General features: G+C 40.2%; 1 protein-coding gene across 3 annotated transcripts; it reads left to right on the forward strand.

The window, feature by feature from the left end:
* On the forward strand, positions 1 to 17,117 carry LOC119481521 (PC-esterase domain-containing protein 1A-like). Of its 3 annotated transcripts, XM_037758566.1 has the most exons (14): positions 1 to 118; positions 1,714 to 1,815; positions 2,164 to 2,243; positions 3,174 to 3,406; positions 8,136 to 8,286; positions 8,922 to 9,174; positions 9,689 to 9,769; positions 9,937 to 10,017; positions 11,102 to 11,185; positions 14,062 to 14,196; positions 14,294 to 14,383; positions 15,489 to 15,623; positions 15,712 to 15,810; positions 16,626 to 17,117. In XM_037758566.1, exons 2-14 carry the CDS (start codon positions 1,740 to 1,742, stop codon positions 16,748 to 16,750), a joined length of 1,623 nt encoding a protein of 540 aa, XP_037614494.1. In that variant the 5' UTR covers positions 1 to 118; positions 1,714 to 1,739; the 3' UTR covers positions 16,751 to 17,117. The 3 variants fall into 3 exon arrangements, with proteins under 3 accessions (XP_037614494.1, XP_037614497.1, XP_037614495.1); XM_037758569.1 differs by lacking the exons at positions 15,489 to 15,623; positions 15,712 to 15,810; XM_037758567.1 differs by lacking the exons at positions 14,294 to 14,383; positions 15,489 to 15,623.
* Positions 17,118 to 17,910: the final 793 nt, after the last annotated feature.

Here is a 17,910-nt window from a genome sequence, read left to right on the forward strand (position 1 = left end):
ATTGCAATCTGCAAACACTCGCACAAAATCTCGCGAGAGTTCCCACCAATTAGTTAGTTCTCCTTCTAGACCATGAAACAGCATGGAGGAGCCAGCAGGCACACCTACTTCTAGCACGGTAAGGAAGTTTTACCACTTATAACCTAAATTACCTGGGACCATAATGTCTGGGAGTTTGGTTTGAGTTGTCACTTGCAAATTAAGCCTTTTAGTGACGTGTGACAAGGTTGAAAAGGGTCGTGGTCATATGTTTATCTGAGTGTCAAATAATCTGCTATTTACACTCAACCACATGTCGCATGCATGGTAGCATGGTAGCATTACTTACTTGGCTAATTAGATTTATTTTTTTATTTTTTATTTTTTATTTTGCACAATTTAAGACTTCACAACATAACAAAAAAAATAAAAATAAATAAATATAAAGAAATCTCACTTTTTTTTTTGCATTTACACGAATAGAATTAAGGTTTCACAAATATGAAAGTGTCTTAAACAGTCCCTGGCTCCTCTGGGATAATCTAACATTAGTCCAGATTTATTTTTTATTTTTTATTTATTTATTTACTTTGCACAATTTAAGACTACACAACAAAAATAAATAAATAAATAGAATAAATGTTTCACAAATATGAAAGTGAACAAAAAAAATAATAATCAGTGCAGGAAGAGGCAAAAAAACCCACAGGGCTTATCTGAAGCATCCATCTAGAGACAAGAATAATATAAAGAAATAATATGACTAAATAATAGTGATAACAAACAATTAGAACAATATATATATATATATATATATATATATATATATATATATATATATATATATATATATGCCTCCACCTAGAGACAATAATAATATAAAGAAATAATATGACTAAATAATAGTGATAACAAACAATTAGAACAATATATATATATATATATATATATATATATGCCTCCACCTAGAGACAATAATAATATAAAGAAATAATATGACTAAATAATAGTGATAACAAACAATTAGAACAATATATATATATATATATATATATATATATATATGCCTCCACCTAGAGACAATAATAATATAAAGAAATAATATGACTAAATAATAGTGATAACAAACAATTAGAACAATATATATATATATATATATACAATAACATAACAATACAGTAAATATATTAAAAAAGTGTGTGTGAGATTTGACAAGTCTAGATGTAGCTAGTGGTTTTTGAGAGAGAGACCTGGTCCAATGTGGTCTAGATGTGAAAAAAGCAGTGAAATTGTATTTTCATAAATAGGATACATTTTTCACAAATCTGAAAGTGTGTTCTAAGTGTCTCTGACTTCTCTGGGATAATGTTAATCTAGTCCAGATTTGAGAAGCCTAGGTGTAGGCTAACGTTAGTGTTTTTTGAACTTTTGGGTCAGTAATCTGTAGCACATATATATAATTTGATTGTTTTGAATAGAAGTGCTGCTTGGTGAATTATCAATAAGCATATATCCTAACAAACAAGACAGGTTTCAGGTGAGGTGCGTCTTTTAATACACATCATTTTTTAACAGTGTTTGGAGCCAATTCAAGCCAGACAACACAGTGAAGCCACCTCATGTCAAATGCTCTATGAAAGAAAGGTTAGAGAATGTAGACAGTAAAATGTGAAAATGATATTAAATCTATTATGACCCCCTCTCCTCTCTTCTCTTCCCACTCCTTATCATCAGTCCTTTAAACAGAACCGGGTGCAGCCATGAGGACATTTGTAATGCAGAGTCAAGCCAGGCAGCTTCTGCACAACAAGTTCGTGGTGGTTCTTGGTGGCTCAGGTGAGAGACATGAACAAGACATTTGATATTGAACTGTCTCACTGTTAACTGTACTCCAGATTGCCTCAATTGTGAAATGTGTCCTGAAATATTTAGGATTAAATTCATCAAGAAGAGAGAAGGTGGCAGCTTGGATTCAACACCCCATGTTCAGTATTTACCAGACACAGAATCTTATAAGAGTTGTATAAGAGCTTCACATCTTAGCAGCTATCTACACCCTTAAAATTCCCCACTGCTCTGTTCCTTTTCAAGTTCTTACTTTTCATCATAATTGATTTAAATCTTTGAGGTTTTTCTACTACTTGATGTGAGTAAAACCCTGTTGCTTTTGTCTTTTGATTTCAGTGCAGCGCTCCATGTACAAAGACCTGGTTCTGCTGCTTCAGAGGGATCAGTACTTGACTCTGCCTCAGCTCAAGTCCAAAGTAAATCTTTCCGCAAGCTTTTCCATTCACACGAAACAGCACTAACACACCTATAGTCGCACTTGTTTTTGTCGACTTCCAAGACCTCTACTCAGTCTGACTTCCATTCCTCACTCCGTCTTTATCAATTGGAAATAAATTGTCTGTCAAAGAAACGAAAGCTGGCAGAACAGGCTCTAATAGTACGAAGTGCACAGTGATATAGTGGCAAACAACACAAAGGATAATCCGTCCTCGCAGTGGGGATCATCTTGAGGTGTTACCTCACGTTAGTAAGTCGTTCTAGTAAGTTAGTAAGTTACCTCATAATGCACTTCCTCCAATCATTCCTGACAGTCAAGTCGTTGACTTCGGTAAAGTTGGAAAGATATTGACAGATTCAAACTTCCCGGATCAATAACACATAACCGAAACGTTGTTAAAACACAAACAACGTCTCTTTCTAACCGTAGTAAGGTGGACAACGAGCCGTCCTCCGAGCTGGACACATAACATTGGTCTCTATGCAGCCGGCTGTGAGACGAGAGGTCAGGGACCGTCTACAAAGTGCAACGCCGCAAAGAGTTGCTACAAAGATATTCAATAACTTCAGTATCGTACAGTGTAGTACCATCAAAATTACTTTACACATCAATGACCTCCTCATGGTTGTACTACAACATTTAGTTAGTGATTTTTGCATAATTTTGGTGGTACTACACTTTATAACAGTGACGTTATTGAATATTTTTCCCAATAAAGTTAAACCAGAATTATACAAAATCACATTTTTCCAAAATAAGCATTGTAGTGTAACCAGAATGTGACATTTTGGTGGCACTACACTTTATAAAAGTAAAGTTATTGAATATTTTTCCCATTAAAAATGAAGAAACACTGGTTTCCTGTGCTTGGTCACTGGCATTTAATGTCTCCCTTTGTGTGGTGCAGGGGGAGTACTCCTTTGAACAGGACATCCTGGTGGAGGGAGGTCGATTAGGTCCCATGACTAACGGCACCGAGTACAAAGAGGTCCGACAGTACCGCTCCGACCACCTCCTGCTGCGTTTCTACTTCCTGACACGGATCTATTCGCCGTACATGGAGAGCATCCTGGAAGACTTGAAGCAAGGACCCAAACCTGATGTCGTCATCATCGGCTCCTGTGTGTGGGACATCACCAGGTAATGAAGCTTTCATGCACTTTGTATATTGGACCTTCAGTCAGGTGACAACAGGGAGATGGTCCTCTGTCGCTGTTCAAAGATGATCTCCGGTGTCATATGTGAATGTCCTCCTTGATCTTTCTCTTGTCGTCCACTGACTCCTGGTCGATGACCTTTGACCTCTTCCGGTGGATGCTGTGAGCGCTTTTGGTCTGGTGTTAAAAGACAACATTCAGTGTCTTGTCCAGGGCCCTTGCTGTTACACACAGCTGTACATGTTGTGTGTTTGAAAATGTGTTTAGCAAAAAAAATCAGTCTTTCACCTGCAAACTAGTCGCTTTTTGGCAAAATTAATTGATATTTAATGGCACAGTAGCCGCTGCCTTACAGAACAACACAACATAAATAACGTTACGAATATGATATGTCAGTATTTCTATTTTCTGTTACTTCCACGTCCATGATAACCGAATTATATCCAGTTATGCAACACCTGTTATGAATTTTGCGCTAAATTCAGTCTCTCCCTTTCTCTTGCTTTCTCTACGCTTCACCGCATTGTTGTAGCGTTTAAAAATAACAACATGTAGCATACGTTTTTCTGTATTAATTTAGATATTTTCAAAAGTAAAAGTCCCTAGAAGTGTGTGATTCAACTTTTTCCCATGGTTTAGTATTAAAAAGTATACAAAAATCGCAATGTTGTGTCTGCAGTCAATTATATTTCTTCGAAAGAATTCGTATTTGGCAATAATTGGAAATGCAATCGCTGCTTCTCTAGTTTAATGAATCTTTCTGCCGTTAATTTTTGGTAATTTTTTTTTGCAAAATGATTTTGAAAATGCTGTAACTTCTGTGCTCCCAGGTTATGTACCACCAATAGGCAAAGCAGTGTTAAATTGCATTTCTTTTGCTGCAGGCAAACTCTTAAAACGTGTCTGACTGCTTCAGCCTCCGTACAAACTCATTTCTGCAGACTAAAAAATATCTTCTGCACAGTGTCTTGCATTGAAAATGACTGATCTCTTGAGAGGTATGTTTCATAAGTAATCCGTGATGAAACAAGATTATTGTTTCTCGTTTGCCGGAACGCCGGTCTGCAACTGCACATGCTGGTCCTCCACTCATTTGTTTGGTGTGAATTTCATTAAAGTTGAGCCTTGTTCGGGCTCAGTCGGAGTGAGAGGGAAAGGAGTGTGTGATTAATTATGTACGGAGCTACATGTACACTGAATGGAATCGCTCAAGCAGCTGCCACCAGAGAAAAATCAAGTGGCAGCTCAAGAAGATTTCCTCTTCTGCCTAAGAGGAGGAAGTATTGAACTACATTCAGAAACTATTCCGGCCCCTTCACTCTTTATTTTATGCATTATGTTTTTGAGTTGTCCGTCCGTACATACCGTTTTTGTGAATGCGATATCTCCGGAACGCCTGAAGGGAATTTCTTCAGATTTGGCATAAACGTCCACCAGCACTCAAGGATGAACTGATTCGATTTGAGGTCAAAGGTCAAGGTTACTGTGACCTCACCTTCATCCCATTCTTGTTAACGTGATATCTCAGGAATGCCTTGAGGGAATTTCATTACATCTGGCACAAACATCCACTTGACCTCAAAGATGAATTGATTAGAATTTAGCGGTCAAAGGTGACCTCACAAAACGTGTTTTTGGCCATAACTCAAGAATTAATATGCTAATTATGACCATTTCACACACATTTCTAACAGGATAAAATGATGAAGTGATGACATTTTGGACAGACATAGATTTAAACTGCAACTTGACTGCTTGACGAAGGCATACAACCACAAGACGGTAATCCTAGTTTTACATTTTATGTTGCAGCCTTATGCTAAAATGTTCTCAATTATTTTTTCCCTCATCAATCTACGCTCAATATTCCATAATGACAAAGCAAAAATGGGGTTTTAGAAGTTTTTGCAAATTTATGAAAAAGAAAAAAATGTAAATATAACATTAATAAGTATTGAGACCCTTTGCTATGACACTTGAAATTTGAATAGGTGTCTCACATTTCTCTTGACCATCTTTGAGATGTTTCTACACTAGTCTTGGGCTTGCAGGTATGTTTAACCTTTTAACATGTTAATCCTTTCAGGCATGTAGTTGCCATCGAGCAAACTGAGTAAAATCCCTGTCACCTCCAGATTTTTTTTCATTTGCAAACTTGTAGTCTTCAGCCCAAATGACACTGACTCAAGTGACATCACTTGAGGTCATTTATCAGTCTTAACACAGCTCCCTCTGGAGACACTAAAGCAGGGCTGCCCAAAGTGGGGCCCGTGGGCCAAAGTTGGCCATAAGGATAGATTTGGCCCACCAGATATTTCTAGCAATCCTTTTTGTTTTTAAATTAAAAGACCCGTGGGATTGGCGGCAATCCCGACCAACTTTACTGTCTTTTTGGAGGTCGTTTAAGAGCTAGAATGAAGATACTGGTGTCATATGAAACTATAACCTAAGGAATCCACTGGTACCAACCATGTCAAGTTAGCTTGTAGGGAAGGAGGCTAAATAACGCTAAAGGCTACATTTTGGTGAGGTAAAACTGACATGGCCATTTGCAATGGGTTCTATTGGTACCCACCAGTCTCCCCTTTACAGACATGCCCACTTTATGATAATCACATGCAGTTTTTTTGGCAAAAACATGCAGTTTTTTTCATGTAGTATAAATGTGTTATTTTCACCTGTTCTAAAAGTGGTGTATTTGAACATTTCTGCATACTGGCGTCCCTAAACAGTCTTGGAATTGCATAAATTTGCTATGACTGGAAATGAGCCCAATCGTATTCAGCAGGTGGGTTTTAAGGGGTTAACTATGTTAAAAGTTAAAGAATAATTAGGGGAACTTGGTATCCCAGTACCATTTTGCATCTTAACAATACAATATAAAAGGTGTATGCTTTTGGCCCCTGGCTGACCAAAAGTTTCCAGTTTTGGCCCTCCAAGGGAAAACGTTGCATTAAAGGTTTTATACAACTTTTTCACTTATAGTGCAGTAGTGCTCCCCAACACCTGGAAACAAACTAAATCAGTGACTTTCCCCTTTAAATACCACCACAATATGACAACATATTGATGACATGTACAAGGAATTCTGCCCCAGATAACAACCGTTCTATTCACAAGGAATTGGACTACTAAACTGAGTATGATGGATTGATATTTCTGCCCGTCAGTGACAGGTGAATGAATCAAGAGAACTCTTCTGCCCACTGTTTATTCCTCAGCTAAAAGCCAGCTCCCTTTCCTTTCCCTCTTCTCTTATCTTCCCTCTCCATGTGCATCTTGGCTCATTCAGGGAAAGCCAGAGAGTCAAATTGTTTTCCTCCCACAGCTGCCAGAGTTGGCTAATATTATGCATGTTCGTTTTACTCGTCTTATAATATTCAGCCAGAACATTGAAAAGGACAGTTTCTCTACCAATCATAGATTTATTTAGAGCATTTATAGCTATTTTATTGCTGTTTCACGTCTGTTCTTTCATTTCATTTGTCTCAGTGTTATTTTCATTTAGTCATCATTGATGGCACTGGCAATAGATATACCGTTGGTATTGGAGGAGCCTGACTCACCGTACTCTTAAGGTACCCTGAGATACTGTTACATGCTATAAATTTGTCAACTGTCAGAGATCTTTTGTCAGTCCACCACTTAAGTCCAGACTGAAATATCTCAAGTATTGGATGGATTGCCATCAACACATTCATGGTCCCAAGATAATGAATCCTCTGGTGATCCTCTGACTTTTCCTCTGGCTCCACCATGAGGTTCATACAGTGAAATATTAAAACAACTGGATTGCCATGAAATTGCTTGTTAACAGCGACACCTGTGGCCGTTAAGTCAACGAAAGTCAGCGTTCTGTTGCTCGCGCTTGCTCTACATAAACATGAACGAGCATCGCTCAAAACAGTGAGGCGACACACGTCAGCTAAAACCACAATATCACTCTATATTTCACCTGCTTGGCAGTAATGTTAGCTGACCAGACGGAGTTCTCTCCATGAATCACTGCTGATCCTAGTGTTGGCTTTTCCTGCTTCAGCCTCCCGACCGTGACCGGAGGGAACAGGGGAGACACCGGAGTTTTGGTCGGAGACGATAACGTTTCTCTCTGCGGAGCCCCGTCACTTCACAAGACACGGGAAACCTCTGTTGGTCTGGAGGAGCTGCAGCAGTTATTTCTGCACAAACGTCCACTGTACATTCACTAGATATTCTCAGAGCTAAACTAACTCTTCTGCAGTGTGGAGTGTGCGCGCATGCACGTGAGAGTGGAGCGAGCTGAGCGAGTGAGAACGAGCGCGGTGTGTGAGTGAAGAGAAGCAGGCAGGCAGAGGAGCAGAGTACAGCAGAGACTCCGGCCCTGGAGACCAAAGCTATGGTCTCTCCCGCGTCCTCTGACCGCGGCCAACACTGTTTAACAAGACGGGCTTCACTAGATATAACTTTGCGGTTTTGGTGCTTCCGTGTAGTTTGTGTTTGAGTCTGAGTCTGAACAGCGTAGCCACACGCGAGTACGCATTGACCCGCAATGATTTATACGTGTAAGAAGTTACAAACAGTCCCTTTTAATGCCACTGATATAATGATAATCCCAATTGGGACAAAAAATAGAAGTTAATATATAATTTACAAATAATAGACATTTCTAATAATGATAAACTTGGTATGGCAGCTTAGTTTTCACATATCTGGTTTTCTTTTTTTGTTGCCAGGTACGGCCTGGAGTCTCTTGATCAATACAAAGAGAACCTCCACAAGTTCTTTGGCGAGATTAAAACCATCGTTCACTGCAAGTGTCTCATCTTGTGGGTTCTGGCCATGCCGGTTGGCAAGAAGATCAAGGGTGGATTCTTGGTGCCTGAAGTGAGTATCTCTCAGCTGCAGGTTTTCATTCCAACCAATTACAACACCGGCTGATTTCACTTATTAGCACCTTCATCCAGAGAGCAGGGAAACCAGCAGCTTCATATTGGCATGATGGAATTAGAAGAGCTGCAGAGATGAGGCATAGCAAGAGATTGGCTTCTCAAAAGATTCCCACCTTTCTGTCACGTTCTCACATTGGCTTGAACCTTTTGATCTGGAAAGACCAAAGCAACTTCCTCTCAGCTCTCTCTAGATCACACCGGCTTTGACTGAATTAATGATTTCTTGGCTGCTGAATGAGAATTGTTAATGTTTTCATAAATACTGTTATTTTGTATGCTGAACACAAACATACAAAATACAAATCACCAGAACATCTGCAAAAGAAAATAGGAATGAATGCGTGTTCCCATCCACTACTGTTTTGTGAATATCAGGAGTTGGTTCATCAAGAGAAACAGCAGGTGGCGCTTGGTGACAATAATATATGTCATATGCAGAGACAAGAAATGATAATATAGAATTATTGACCAGAATTACGACCAAACATTGCGTTTAGAACAGCGAATGTAAAATTGTTGATGAACCGGTGTAGGTTGAATCACCTGTTACTATCATTTAATCACCACTAGGTGAGCCACTTAGCTGCCACGCTGCGTTATGACGTCATCGAGGCCAACTTCTACAGCGGTCGGCTGGCGGAGGCCTACGGCTTCGACGTCCTCGACCTGCACTTCCACTTCCGCTTGAGCCTGCAGCACCGCATGCCAGACGGCATCCACTGGGACGCACTGGCCCATCGACGTGTCAGCAGCCTGCTGCTGCAGCACACCGCTGACGCGTGGGGAGTACACCTGGATGACCCCCCCCCTCCTCCAGGACAAGGTCAGTGGTTCAGTCCAGTGAGTGCTTCACCTCTGTTATGACATAGTTTATTGACTCCACATTTACTGTGCTGTATAACTGATCAATACTACAGTGGTCGTCTATTGGAAGACCTTTTACGGAACCAATGAAACTCAACATATGCTTCATCCGTGTACTATGTGGAAGGTTTTCATGTCTCTGTGTCTGTCTGATATTTGTTTTTATTCTTCAAAATCCTGTATCCGTTTCACCCAACTGACAAAATGGTAATGATGACAATGTCCTCTATTTCTGGAAAAGCAGCCCACACAACATGAAAGGAAAAAAATGTAAAAAGGAAGATGCCAGGTGCTGTAAAAAAAAAACCGTGTTTTACTTGATGCATGATGACATTTAGAAAAAGAAAGAAGACACAAACAGAAGAGTCAAGAGATTATCATCAGCACATCATCAATACGGCATTTTAAAGGAACGGTACAGTAGACCGTTATGGTGCTGCTCTATTTGATTGAACAATTGTCTGAATGTTAAGTGTTTCAGGATTACAGAGGAGACTTTGGGCACCACGATATCAGACCTGAGTGGCCTTGTCTGAGACCCATACTGGACTCAGGTTGGTAAAATCAAAGTTTCTCTTATTGTCAGTCATGCAGAGGTTAGGACTGACAGTTAGAATAACTGAAGACTGCAGAAATCGTCTGGTAGTGACTGTTTGAACCAGTATTCATATACCATATACATATTCATATACATCTTATTCTTATACTGTCTTTATCTCAGCACCACTCCAGAGACGTGGCCCAGTCCCATACCAGGAGAGTCACAGATCAGACCGACTTCAGCTGTTTCCACCAAACTCAGGTAACAAACCCTCTCTGTCCTTCTGGTGGTCGTACAAGGTGCATGTGTTACTCTTTGTCAATATGTTGGTACAGTATGTGCAGTAACTACTTTGTACCTGATGTAACATCAAATACACATGAGCTCTGGTTTAAAGCCGTACTACATGTTAGAATTTGAAAATGCCCAACATTGATTGCAAGGCTCTCACCAATTCCTAGTAGTTCATGCCAGAGATGATAACAGATAAGTCGGGATAAAAACATAAAATTAAATGAATATAATACAGTAGAAACATTCCATTTAAATAATACAATGGACAAGGGGAAGGAAGAATAATAGAGGTCTGATTGTCTGCATGGCAAAAGACTGATTGCACTGTTTTGGAAAAAGACTAATAGACTCTGTATTAAACAATGAGCAAGGCACATTTTCTTACGTTTTCCAATAGAACATTACTTGTATGTTAAAAAGAGAACAGGTTATGCTTGAAAAGACTTTGGGACCATGTATTTTTTTTGGACAAGAAGAATTGTTAACCTTACATAATGTTTTGTGTGAGCTCTCAAGACTGTAATTTTGTGAAGTTAATTATTGAAACATCATTTGATAATTTATTTTCAATTTACGATATGAAAAGGCTCATTTGTAGGTTTTTAAATATCTTTATGTGGGCTTTTTTCTAGTGTACATTAGGGCTTTCAAAGTTAACGTGTTAACGCAAATTTGTTTTAACGCCACTAATTTTTGGTATGCAATTGATCTTGTTATAATTTGAGCATATTTTTTATGCTAAATGCAGTACCTGTGAGGGTTTCTGGACAATATTTGTCATTGTTTTGTGTTGGTAATTGATTTATAATAATAAATATATACATACATTTTGCATATTTGCCCACTGCCATGTTAAGAGTATTAAATAATTAAAAAATCTCCCTTTAAGGTACATTTTGAACAGATAAAAAATGTGATTAATTTGCGATTAATCACAATTAAATATTTTAATCGATTGACATCCTTAGTGTACATAAGTCAATGAATAATAAATATATATTGTTGATTGCAACGTAAAGACTTGTGATTTTGTCTTGTATGTGGATGGAAGACAGAGCAGTGAACATCAGACCCCCGCTGGCGCCGACATGGCTCGCCAATCAACCTGCCCAGACGGCTGATCTCCACTATAGAGGTGATTGATTGATCAACACTTCTTCACACTATTCACACATCTTCTTTATTATTCTCTCCAAAACTGTGGACTCTGCCTGCCTCCACATACTTGCAGCTACAAACTTTCCAATTTTAAAAGATACAGCAGGTTTAGGAGATGTGCTGATGTGTTTTAATGTGTGTGCACACAAACATTTTAAATATTGAGTTTTATTATAAACTGTGACACGTAGAAATATATTAGCAGACTGAGTAACATTTAACTTTTTAACCTTTCTAACTGTCTCGTCTGTTATTTTTCATTATTTTCTCCACATTACATCTCCAGTAAAATTTAAATGTTTAGCTACTCTTTAACTAAATGTGTTCAAAGTCAGGAACACCAATCAAGCGGTCAAACTAGGCAGCGCTGATCAAATATTAATCAATATTCTGTTACGTTAATGCCTATTTCTCGCCTCAAATGTTTTCAGAAACATCTTGTAGTGTACTGTTTAGCTGTAAAATGAGAAAGTTTGTGACCCGGCAGAAAATAGGAACGCTCTCTCTCTGAAATGACCTGTGATTGGTCAAAGTCTCCCGTCACAGGCTAGATCTTTTAAAGCCTGAAAACAGCCATGAGGAGGTGCAGAAGTCTAGTTTTCTCTCAGAACACTTGAATTACAATATGCTGAAAGGTTATTATGGAATTTTTTGCCCAATGATGCCAAAAAATTGTTGCCTACTGAAGCTTTAATGGCATTATAACCGTCGAATCGGGTACAAATAAGGTCCGATAACTAATTCCACTTTTGACTCTCTGTACCTTCAGAGGTCAACACTGTCAGGACAGCTTGCTATCACTCAATGGTAATAAAACCGTTGTAACCCAGTGTCCCTACACACACTCGAGGGACGCTGGCTAAAGGCTAGAGCTTAGAAGGCAGTTTGAGTCCCTCTAGTGAACTTGTGTCCCTCCCTGTGTGGAGTGTGCGAGGCTCTTATCTGCTGCAGCCGCTCTGTGATTGATGCTAATAAAACGGCTGATTTGTTTTATATAAGAATGACTTGAATGTCTCCAGATGGCTTTCACCACAACAGGTTGACTTCACGTGGACAGAATTTTTACATTATTGCTCAATGGAGCTTAAACACGACTACACGTTTTCATTATCTTCAAACATTTATGATATAGGAATTCAATATTTTCGAAACACGAGGCACTTTTATCAACAAGCCCCTCGCGGAAAGGCAATACTGCTGCCTATAAAATTCCCACAAGCCCTGTGTCTGCTGTTTTTCTTCAAGCATTTTATATTTTTTTTCATGGCTGTACTTAGCAATCAGACACGTCTGCCCACTCGTCAGGGTCCACTGATTGCATCAGTACATTATTCAGCTCTCATTCAGAGCCTTCACCTGTTGGCCAATTCACAATGGCCTCATAAAGAGCCTTTTGAGAGTTCTAAAAGCTTTTAATCAGCCAGAGAGAGTAATAAACCAGGTCATGCTCTGCTTTCTCAGCTGCTGTTTGAATTTCGAGGGAGACTGGTTCAACTGCCCTTATTTTTATGCCTCCGCGTCGGCGACAGACGTGGCCGGAGGCGGTATGTTTTCAGGTTGTCTGTCCGTCCGTCTGTCCGGTCCATTCTTGTGAACACAATATCTTGGGAACACCAGGAGGGATTTCTTTCAGATTAGGCACAAATGTCCAGCTGGACTCAAGGATTAACTGATTACATTTTGGTGGTCAAAAGTCAGGTTCACTGTGACCTCACGTCTGTCCTATTCTCATGATATCTCAGGAATGGCTTCGGTGAATTTTTTCAAATTTGGCACAAACGTCCACTTGGATTCAAGGATGACCTGATTCGATCACTGTGACCTCACTGTTTTTGGCCATAACTCAAGAAATCGTTTGCATATTACGACAATTTCAAACAAATGTCTATTAGGATAAAATGATGAAGAGACATTTTGGACAGACATGGATGTAAACTGCAACTTGACTGGTTGGCGGAGGCGTACAACCGCGAGGCAGTAATTATATATATTCTTCTTTTCTCTTCTTTTCATAAATTCCTCTTCTGCTTTTTTTTAATACACCCTACCATTGCTTTCATATTGCTGATTTTGAAAGTTATATTTATAAAACTGTCACTATATCCTGCCAGTAGTGCACGAGACAGATCATGTTCCTCTGCCTCCTCCTAGTGCTCATATTGGCATTTGCAAGTTTCTACCTCGCCCAAACAAAAACAGCCAATCGGGGACGAGCAATCTCTGGACAGCTGTCTATCACTGCTTGTGAAACTAGGCAGCGCTGATCAAATATGAATCAATATTCTGTTACTGTAATGCCTATTTCTCTCCTCAAATGTTTTCAGAAAAGTAAATTTGACAGTTTGATCATAGTTCTCGCGAGCGTTGATTGACAACTGCTGCAGAGACTCCTCGGCTCCGATTGGTTGTTTTCCTTCGGTGCTGTGAAATCTTTGCAAGTGCCATTATGAGGACACAAAGGAACATGATTGAAACTTCAGCTTTAATGTGTAATGGTAAATGGACTTGCATTTATATAGCGCTTTTTCTAGCCTTCTGACCACTCAAAGCGCTTTACACTACATGTCAGCATTCACCCATTCACACACACATTCATACACTGATGGCAGAGGCTGCCATACAAAGTGCCAGCCTGCCCATCAGGATCTAACCTAAATACACTCATTCACGCACCGATGGCACAGCCATCAGGAGCAATTTGTGGTTCAGTATCTTGCTCAAGGATACTTTGACCTGTGACTTTTAATTTTGGAAATTATTCCTAGTGAGGTCTGAGTTTCTGATGACAACCAGGTAATTGATGAATGATAACATTTCTAATAAGACCTAACCTTGTTGTCCTGTATGTTCCAGCTGTAGATCCACTCATGCATTACCTACAGCAGCCCCACCTCTACAGGCAGCAGAATTCAGCTGCTGCTGGAGTCCGTCCTCCTCGAGGTCGAGGTTTTGCTGCTGCTGCTGGAAACTGGAGACTCTGCAGTCCGAGTAGGAACAGCACCGTCATCAACACTTTGCCTGCATATAGTCAAAGAGTTTTTGGCAGCATTGTTGTGACTGTCTTCTCTTCTTCTACTGCTGACAGATTATAACCCTTTGCCCCCTGACAACCTGTGGCCGGAGCATCTTCAGGTCAGAGACACCTGCTCACAGATGGACTCCATGTTCAGTGCAGGTACCAAAGTCACTTAACAGCCACATATCCATTGTTAACTAAGGAGAGAATTACAAAATACGTTGAAACACCTCCACAGGAGGACACTTGGGAAAACATTTGGGCAGTGTTTCGTCTTCCCTTTTAACGTGGCAGTCTGACTTCCTCCTGTTAAATGTTCAACATTAACAGCAGTACATTTTTCTCCATTAAATTTCTACAGAGTTTATTCCAAGTGACATAGAAATATGCTGCACAAATTTCAGCAGAACTTGATATAAAACAAACTGCTCCCACTCGAACGTCTGTCATCATATTTAATGACGTCATCACCTTCAAAAATTTGTAAAATAAGATTTAGTGTTATTATGGTTAGATGAATGTAATTTATGGTGCAGTTAGATGACTGCTAGACCGCTGTTAGGTGCGTGCCGGAGAGTAAACTGTTTTTGACGGCAGTAAAAATGTTGTTTTTGAAAGGCTAAACACAAACAAATATTGAGTGTGGAAGAATAGTTTGTTGGATAAATGCATGTTTTGAATTTTGGAAATTATTACATCTATCTTTTTTCGATAATTTGACTTTTGGACTGATGACTGAGACATTACAGAGACAGACTGAGCGCTGTGTTGCTCGCTATATGTGTGTTTGAGAGAGAGGGGAAAGAGAAGGTGGAAGGTAATGTTTCTGTCAGTTATTAATAATAATAATCATTTGAATATCATTGTTAACTATTGGGTGCAGCCCTACATATTTTCTTTTGATTACCGTCAGCTGAGCACGTTGTGATGTTCGTCTTCAAAGCATCGTCTGTTTTTCTTTCTGTCCCTGTCAACTATCTGTCCATTCTGTAAACCTACAGACTATCTGTCTGAATGAACACCGTTACTATAGCCGACTTGTTCCGCCGTGAAAAAGAATCTGACGTGAAAGCATTAACTCCGCATCACGTTTCCCCCCCGGGACACTTTGAGAACCACTGAACTAGCTCATTCCTCTCTCTGCTGCAAGAAAGGTACACGCAAAGTAAAACATAGAGCTTACTGTAGTCTGTTTTCATTCTTGGTTTTGTTTTGATTTCTAATAAGACCTAACCTTGTTCTCCTGTTCTCCTATATGTTCCAGCTGTAGATCCACTCATGCATTACCTCCAGCAGCCCCACCTCTACAGGCCGCAGAATTCAGCTGCTGCTGGAGTCCGTCCTCCTCGAGGTCGAGGTTTTGCTGCTGCTGCTGGAAGCTGGGGACTCTGCAGTCCGAGTAGGTACAGCACAGTCATCAACTCTAGTCAAAGAGTTTTTGGCAGCATTGTTGTGACTGTCTTTTCTTCTTCTTCTGTTGCTGACAGATTATAACCCTTTGCCCTCTGACAACCTGTGGCCGGAGCAACAGGATTATCCTCAGGTCAGAGACACCTGCTCACAGATGGACTCCATGTTCAGTGCAGGTATCTCTCTTATAATTATAGTAGTTTTAATAAGAGGAGATAACACAGACACCTTCTCCTTATTCAGCAAAACCTTCTCCCTCTCATCTGTTTACTGAAAACATGTATTTGCTTTGCATTGATTAGCTAAAATACCACCAGAGTCACTTAACAGCCAACATATGGTGTCAAAGAGTTTTTAGCAGCATTGTTGTGACTGTCTTCTCTTCCTCTGTTGCTGACAGATTTGCCCCCTGACAACCTGTGGCCGGGGCAACAGGATTATCCTCAGGTCAGAGACACCTGCTCACAGATGGACTCCATGTTCACTGCAGGTATGTCTGTTATAATTATAGTATCAGCTGCAGTTTTACTGAAGCATTGTGGTTCTTTTATTAAGATGACAAGGACATCTTTGCATTATTCAGCAAAACCTTCTCCCAATCATCTGTTGACTGAAAACATGTATTTCACATGTGATTATCATAAAGTGGGCATGTCTGTAAAGGGGAGACTCGTGGGTACCCATAGAACCCATTTTCATTCACATATCTTGAGGTCAGAGGTCAAGGGACCCCTTTGAAAATGGCCATGTCTGTTTTTCCTCACCAAAATTTAGCGTAAGTTCAGAGCGTTATTTAACCTCCTTCTCAACAAGCTAGTATACCATGGTTGGTACCAATGGATTCCTTAGGTTTTCTAGTTTCATGTATCTTCACTCTAGCTTTAAACTAAGAGTGGTACAATCTCAAAATTGCAAGTTGCGTTAATAGTCATTTTTAATGTTTTTGGATACTAGTTCTTTGAAAAAGTTTTGCTGTCTTTTCTCCGTCCAGGTGGAGGTTTCAGGGTCCGTCCTCATTTCCAAGCAGACGATCTCTGCATGAGGAGGAGGAGGACGACTAACTTCAGGACTCACCCATACCCGTCTCACCATCCCCGGGTGACACCCTACGTATAGATAGTGAGCTGCAGACACGTACACCCATTACAGCAGAAACAAGGGGACGCTGGATTCAAACATTAACGGAGTGATATCCACAGGCGACGAGACACTGTTGGTGCTCAGAAAAACTTGTTAGGAAATAAAGCCGATAAGGGGAAAGGAGGTGAATTTGAATTTGAAGTCGCCGGCTGTTTCTGGATGTTCGTGAGATTAGTAACTGAGGTTGGTTGGAAGCACGGTTACACATGCAATACCTGCATTAATGCACTGATCAGTGGTTGTACATGTTCCCCAATCCAATCTAATGTAGATTTTAGATGGAATTTTTACATGATGTTTGTGACACAAGAATAATGTTAATAAAATTATTTTCTACTTCCTATCTGTGCTCCCTTAGTGGAAAGACTCAGTGCTTACTAACCCCGTTCTTTCTTTGAATCCTATCATCAGTACAGACGGATTCATGCTCTCCTCATCTAATGCCTTGATCTCAACAAGAAAAAGTTGCATATAGAAAAGTTCCGCTTTTGCCGTTTCTGAACTCCGTAAACTCTCTTGAATGTCAAAATGACAACAGCTGATTTCCATCTTTGCATTAGTTTTCCGCTCATGACAGTAATTGTGTTCCATACAGCTTTCAGCTGCAGACGATGTGACCGGAGCCTGCCCCGTGCTCCTGCCCACAGTGAGTCACAGCACACTGACTCATAGACCAAGCGGATCGCAGTGTGAAAACAGACTCGGCGCTGCTGTTTTATCAGTATCTTCCTCATTTAACAGTCACCTTTCTTCACCTCTTCTCAGCCTCGTCTCACCGCGGGCCGATGAAGCAGGACAGCAGATCTGCTGCTGGCTGATATCCATCTATGTCGGAGTGTGGGGGTTCATACCCATCTTCAATTACATCCCATAAATGTCAGGCTGCCTCTTCAGTCGGTTAGTGGTGGGCCTCGTGGGGGCATCGGCTCGGACGTGACAGGAATCGGGCCGACGACATTTCCATACACGAGTGTGATCATTCATTAAGTGTGTGTCTTATCGAGGAGTGAGACGATAAGCTGGCAGCAGACGGTCCTCCAAGGCGGAGCGGCATAGAGCAATTAAGATGATAGTCAATTAGGCCACGCTGCTAATTGACTCGTGATTAAAGCCAGAGCTGATTAATGAAGGGAAGG

Source organism: Sebastes umbrosus, chromosome 22 (assembly GCF_015220745.1).
Source record: "Sebastes umbrosus isolate fSebUmb1 chromosome 22, fSebUmb1.pri, whole genome shotgun sequence".
NCBI lineage: Eukaryota > Metazoa > Chordata > Actinopteri > Perciformes > Sebastidae > Sebastes > Sebastes umbrosus.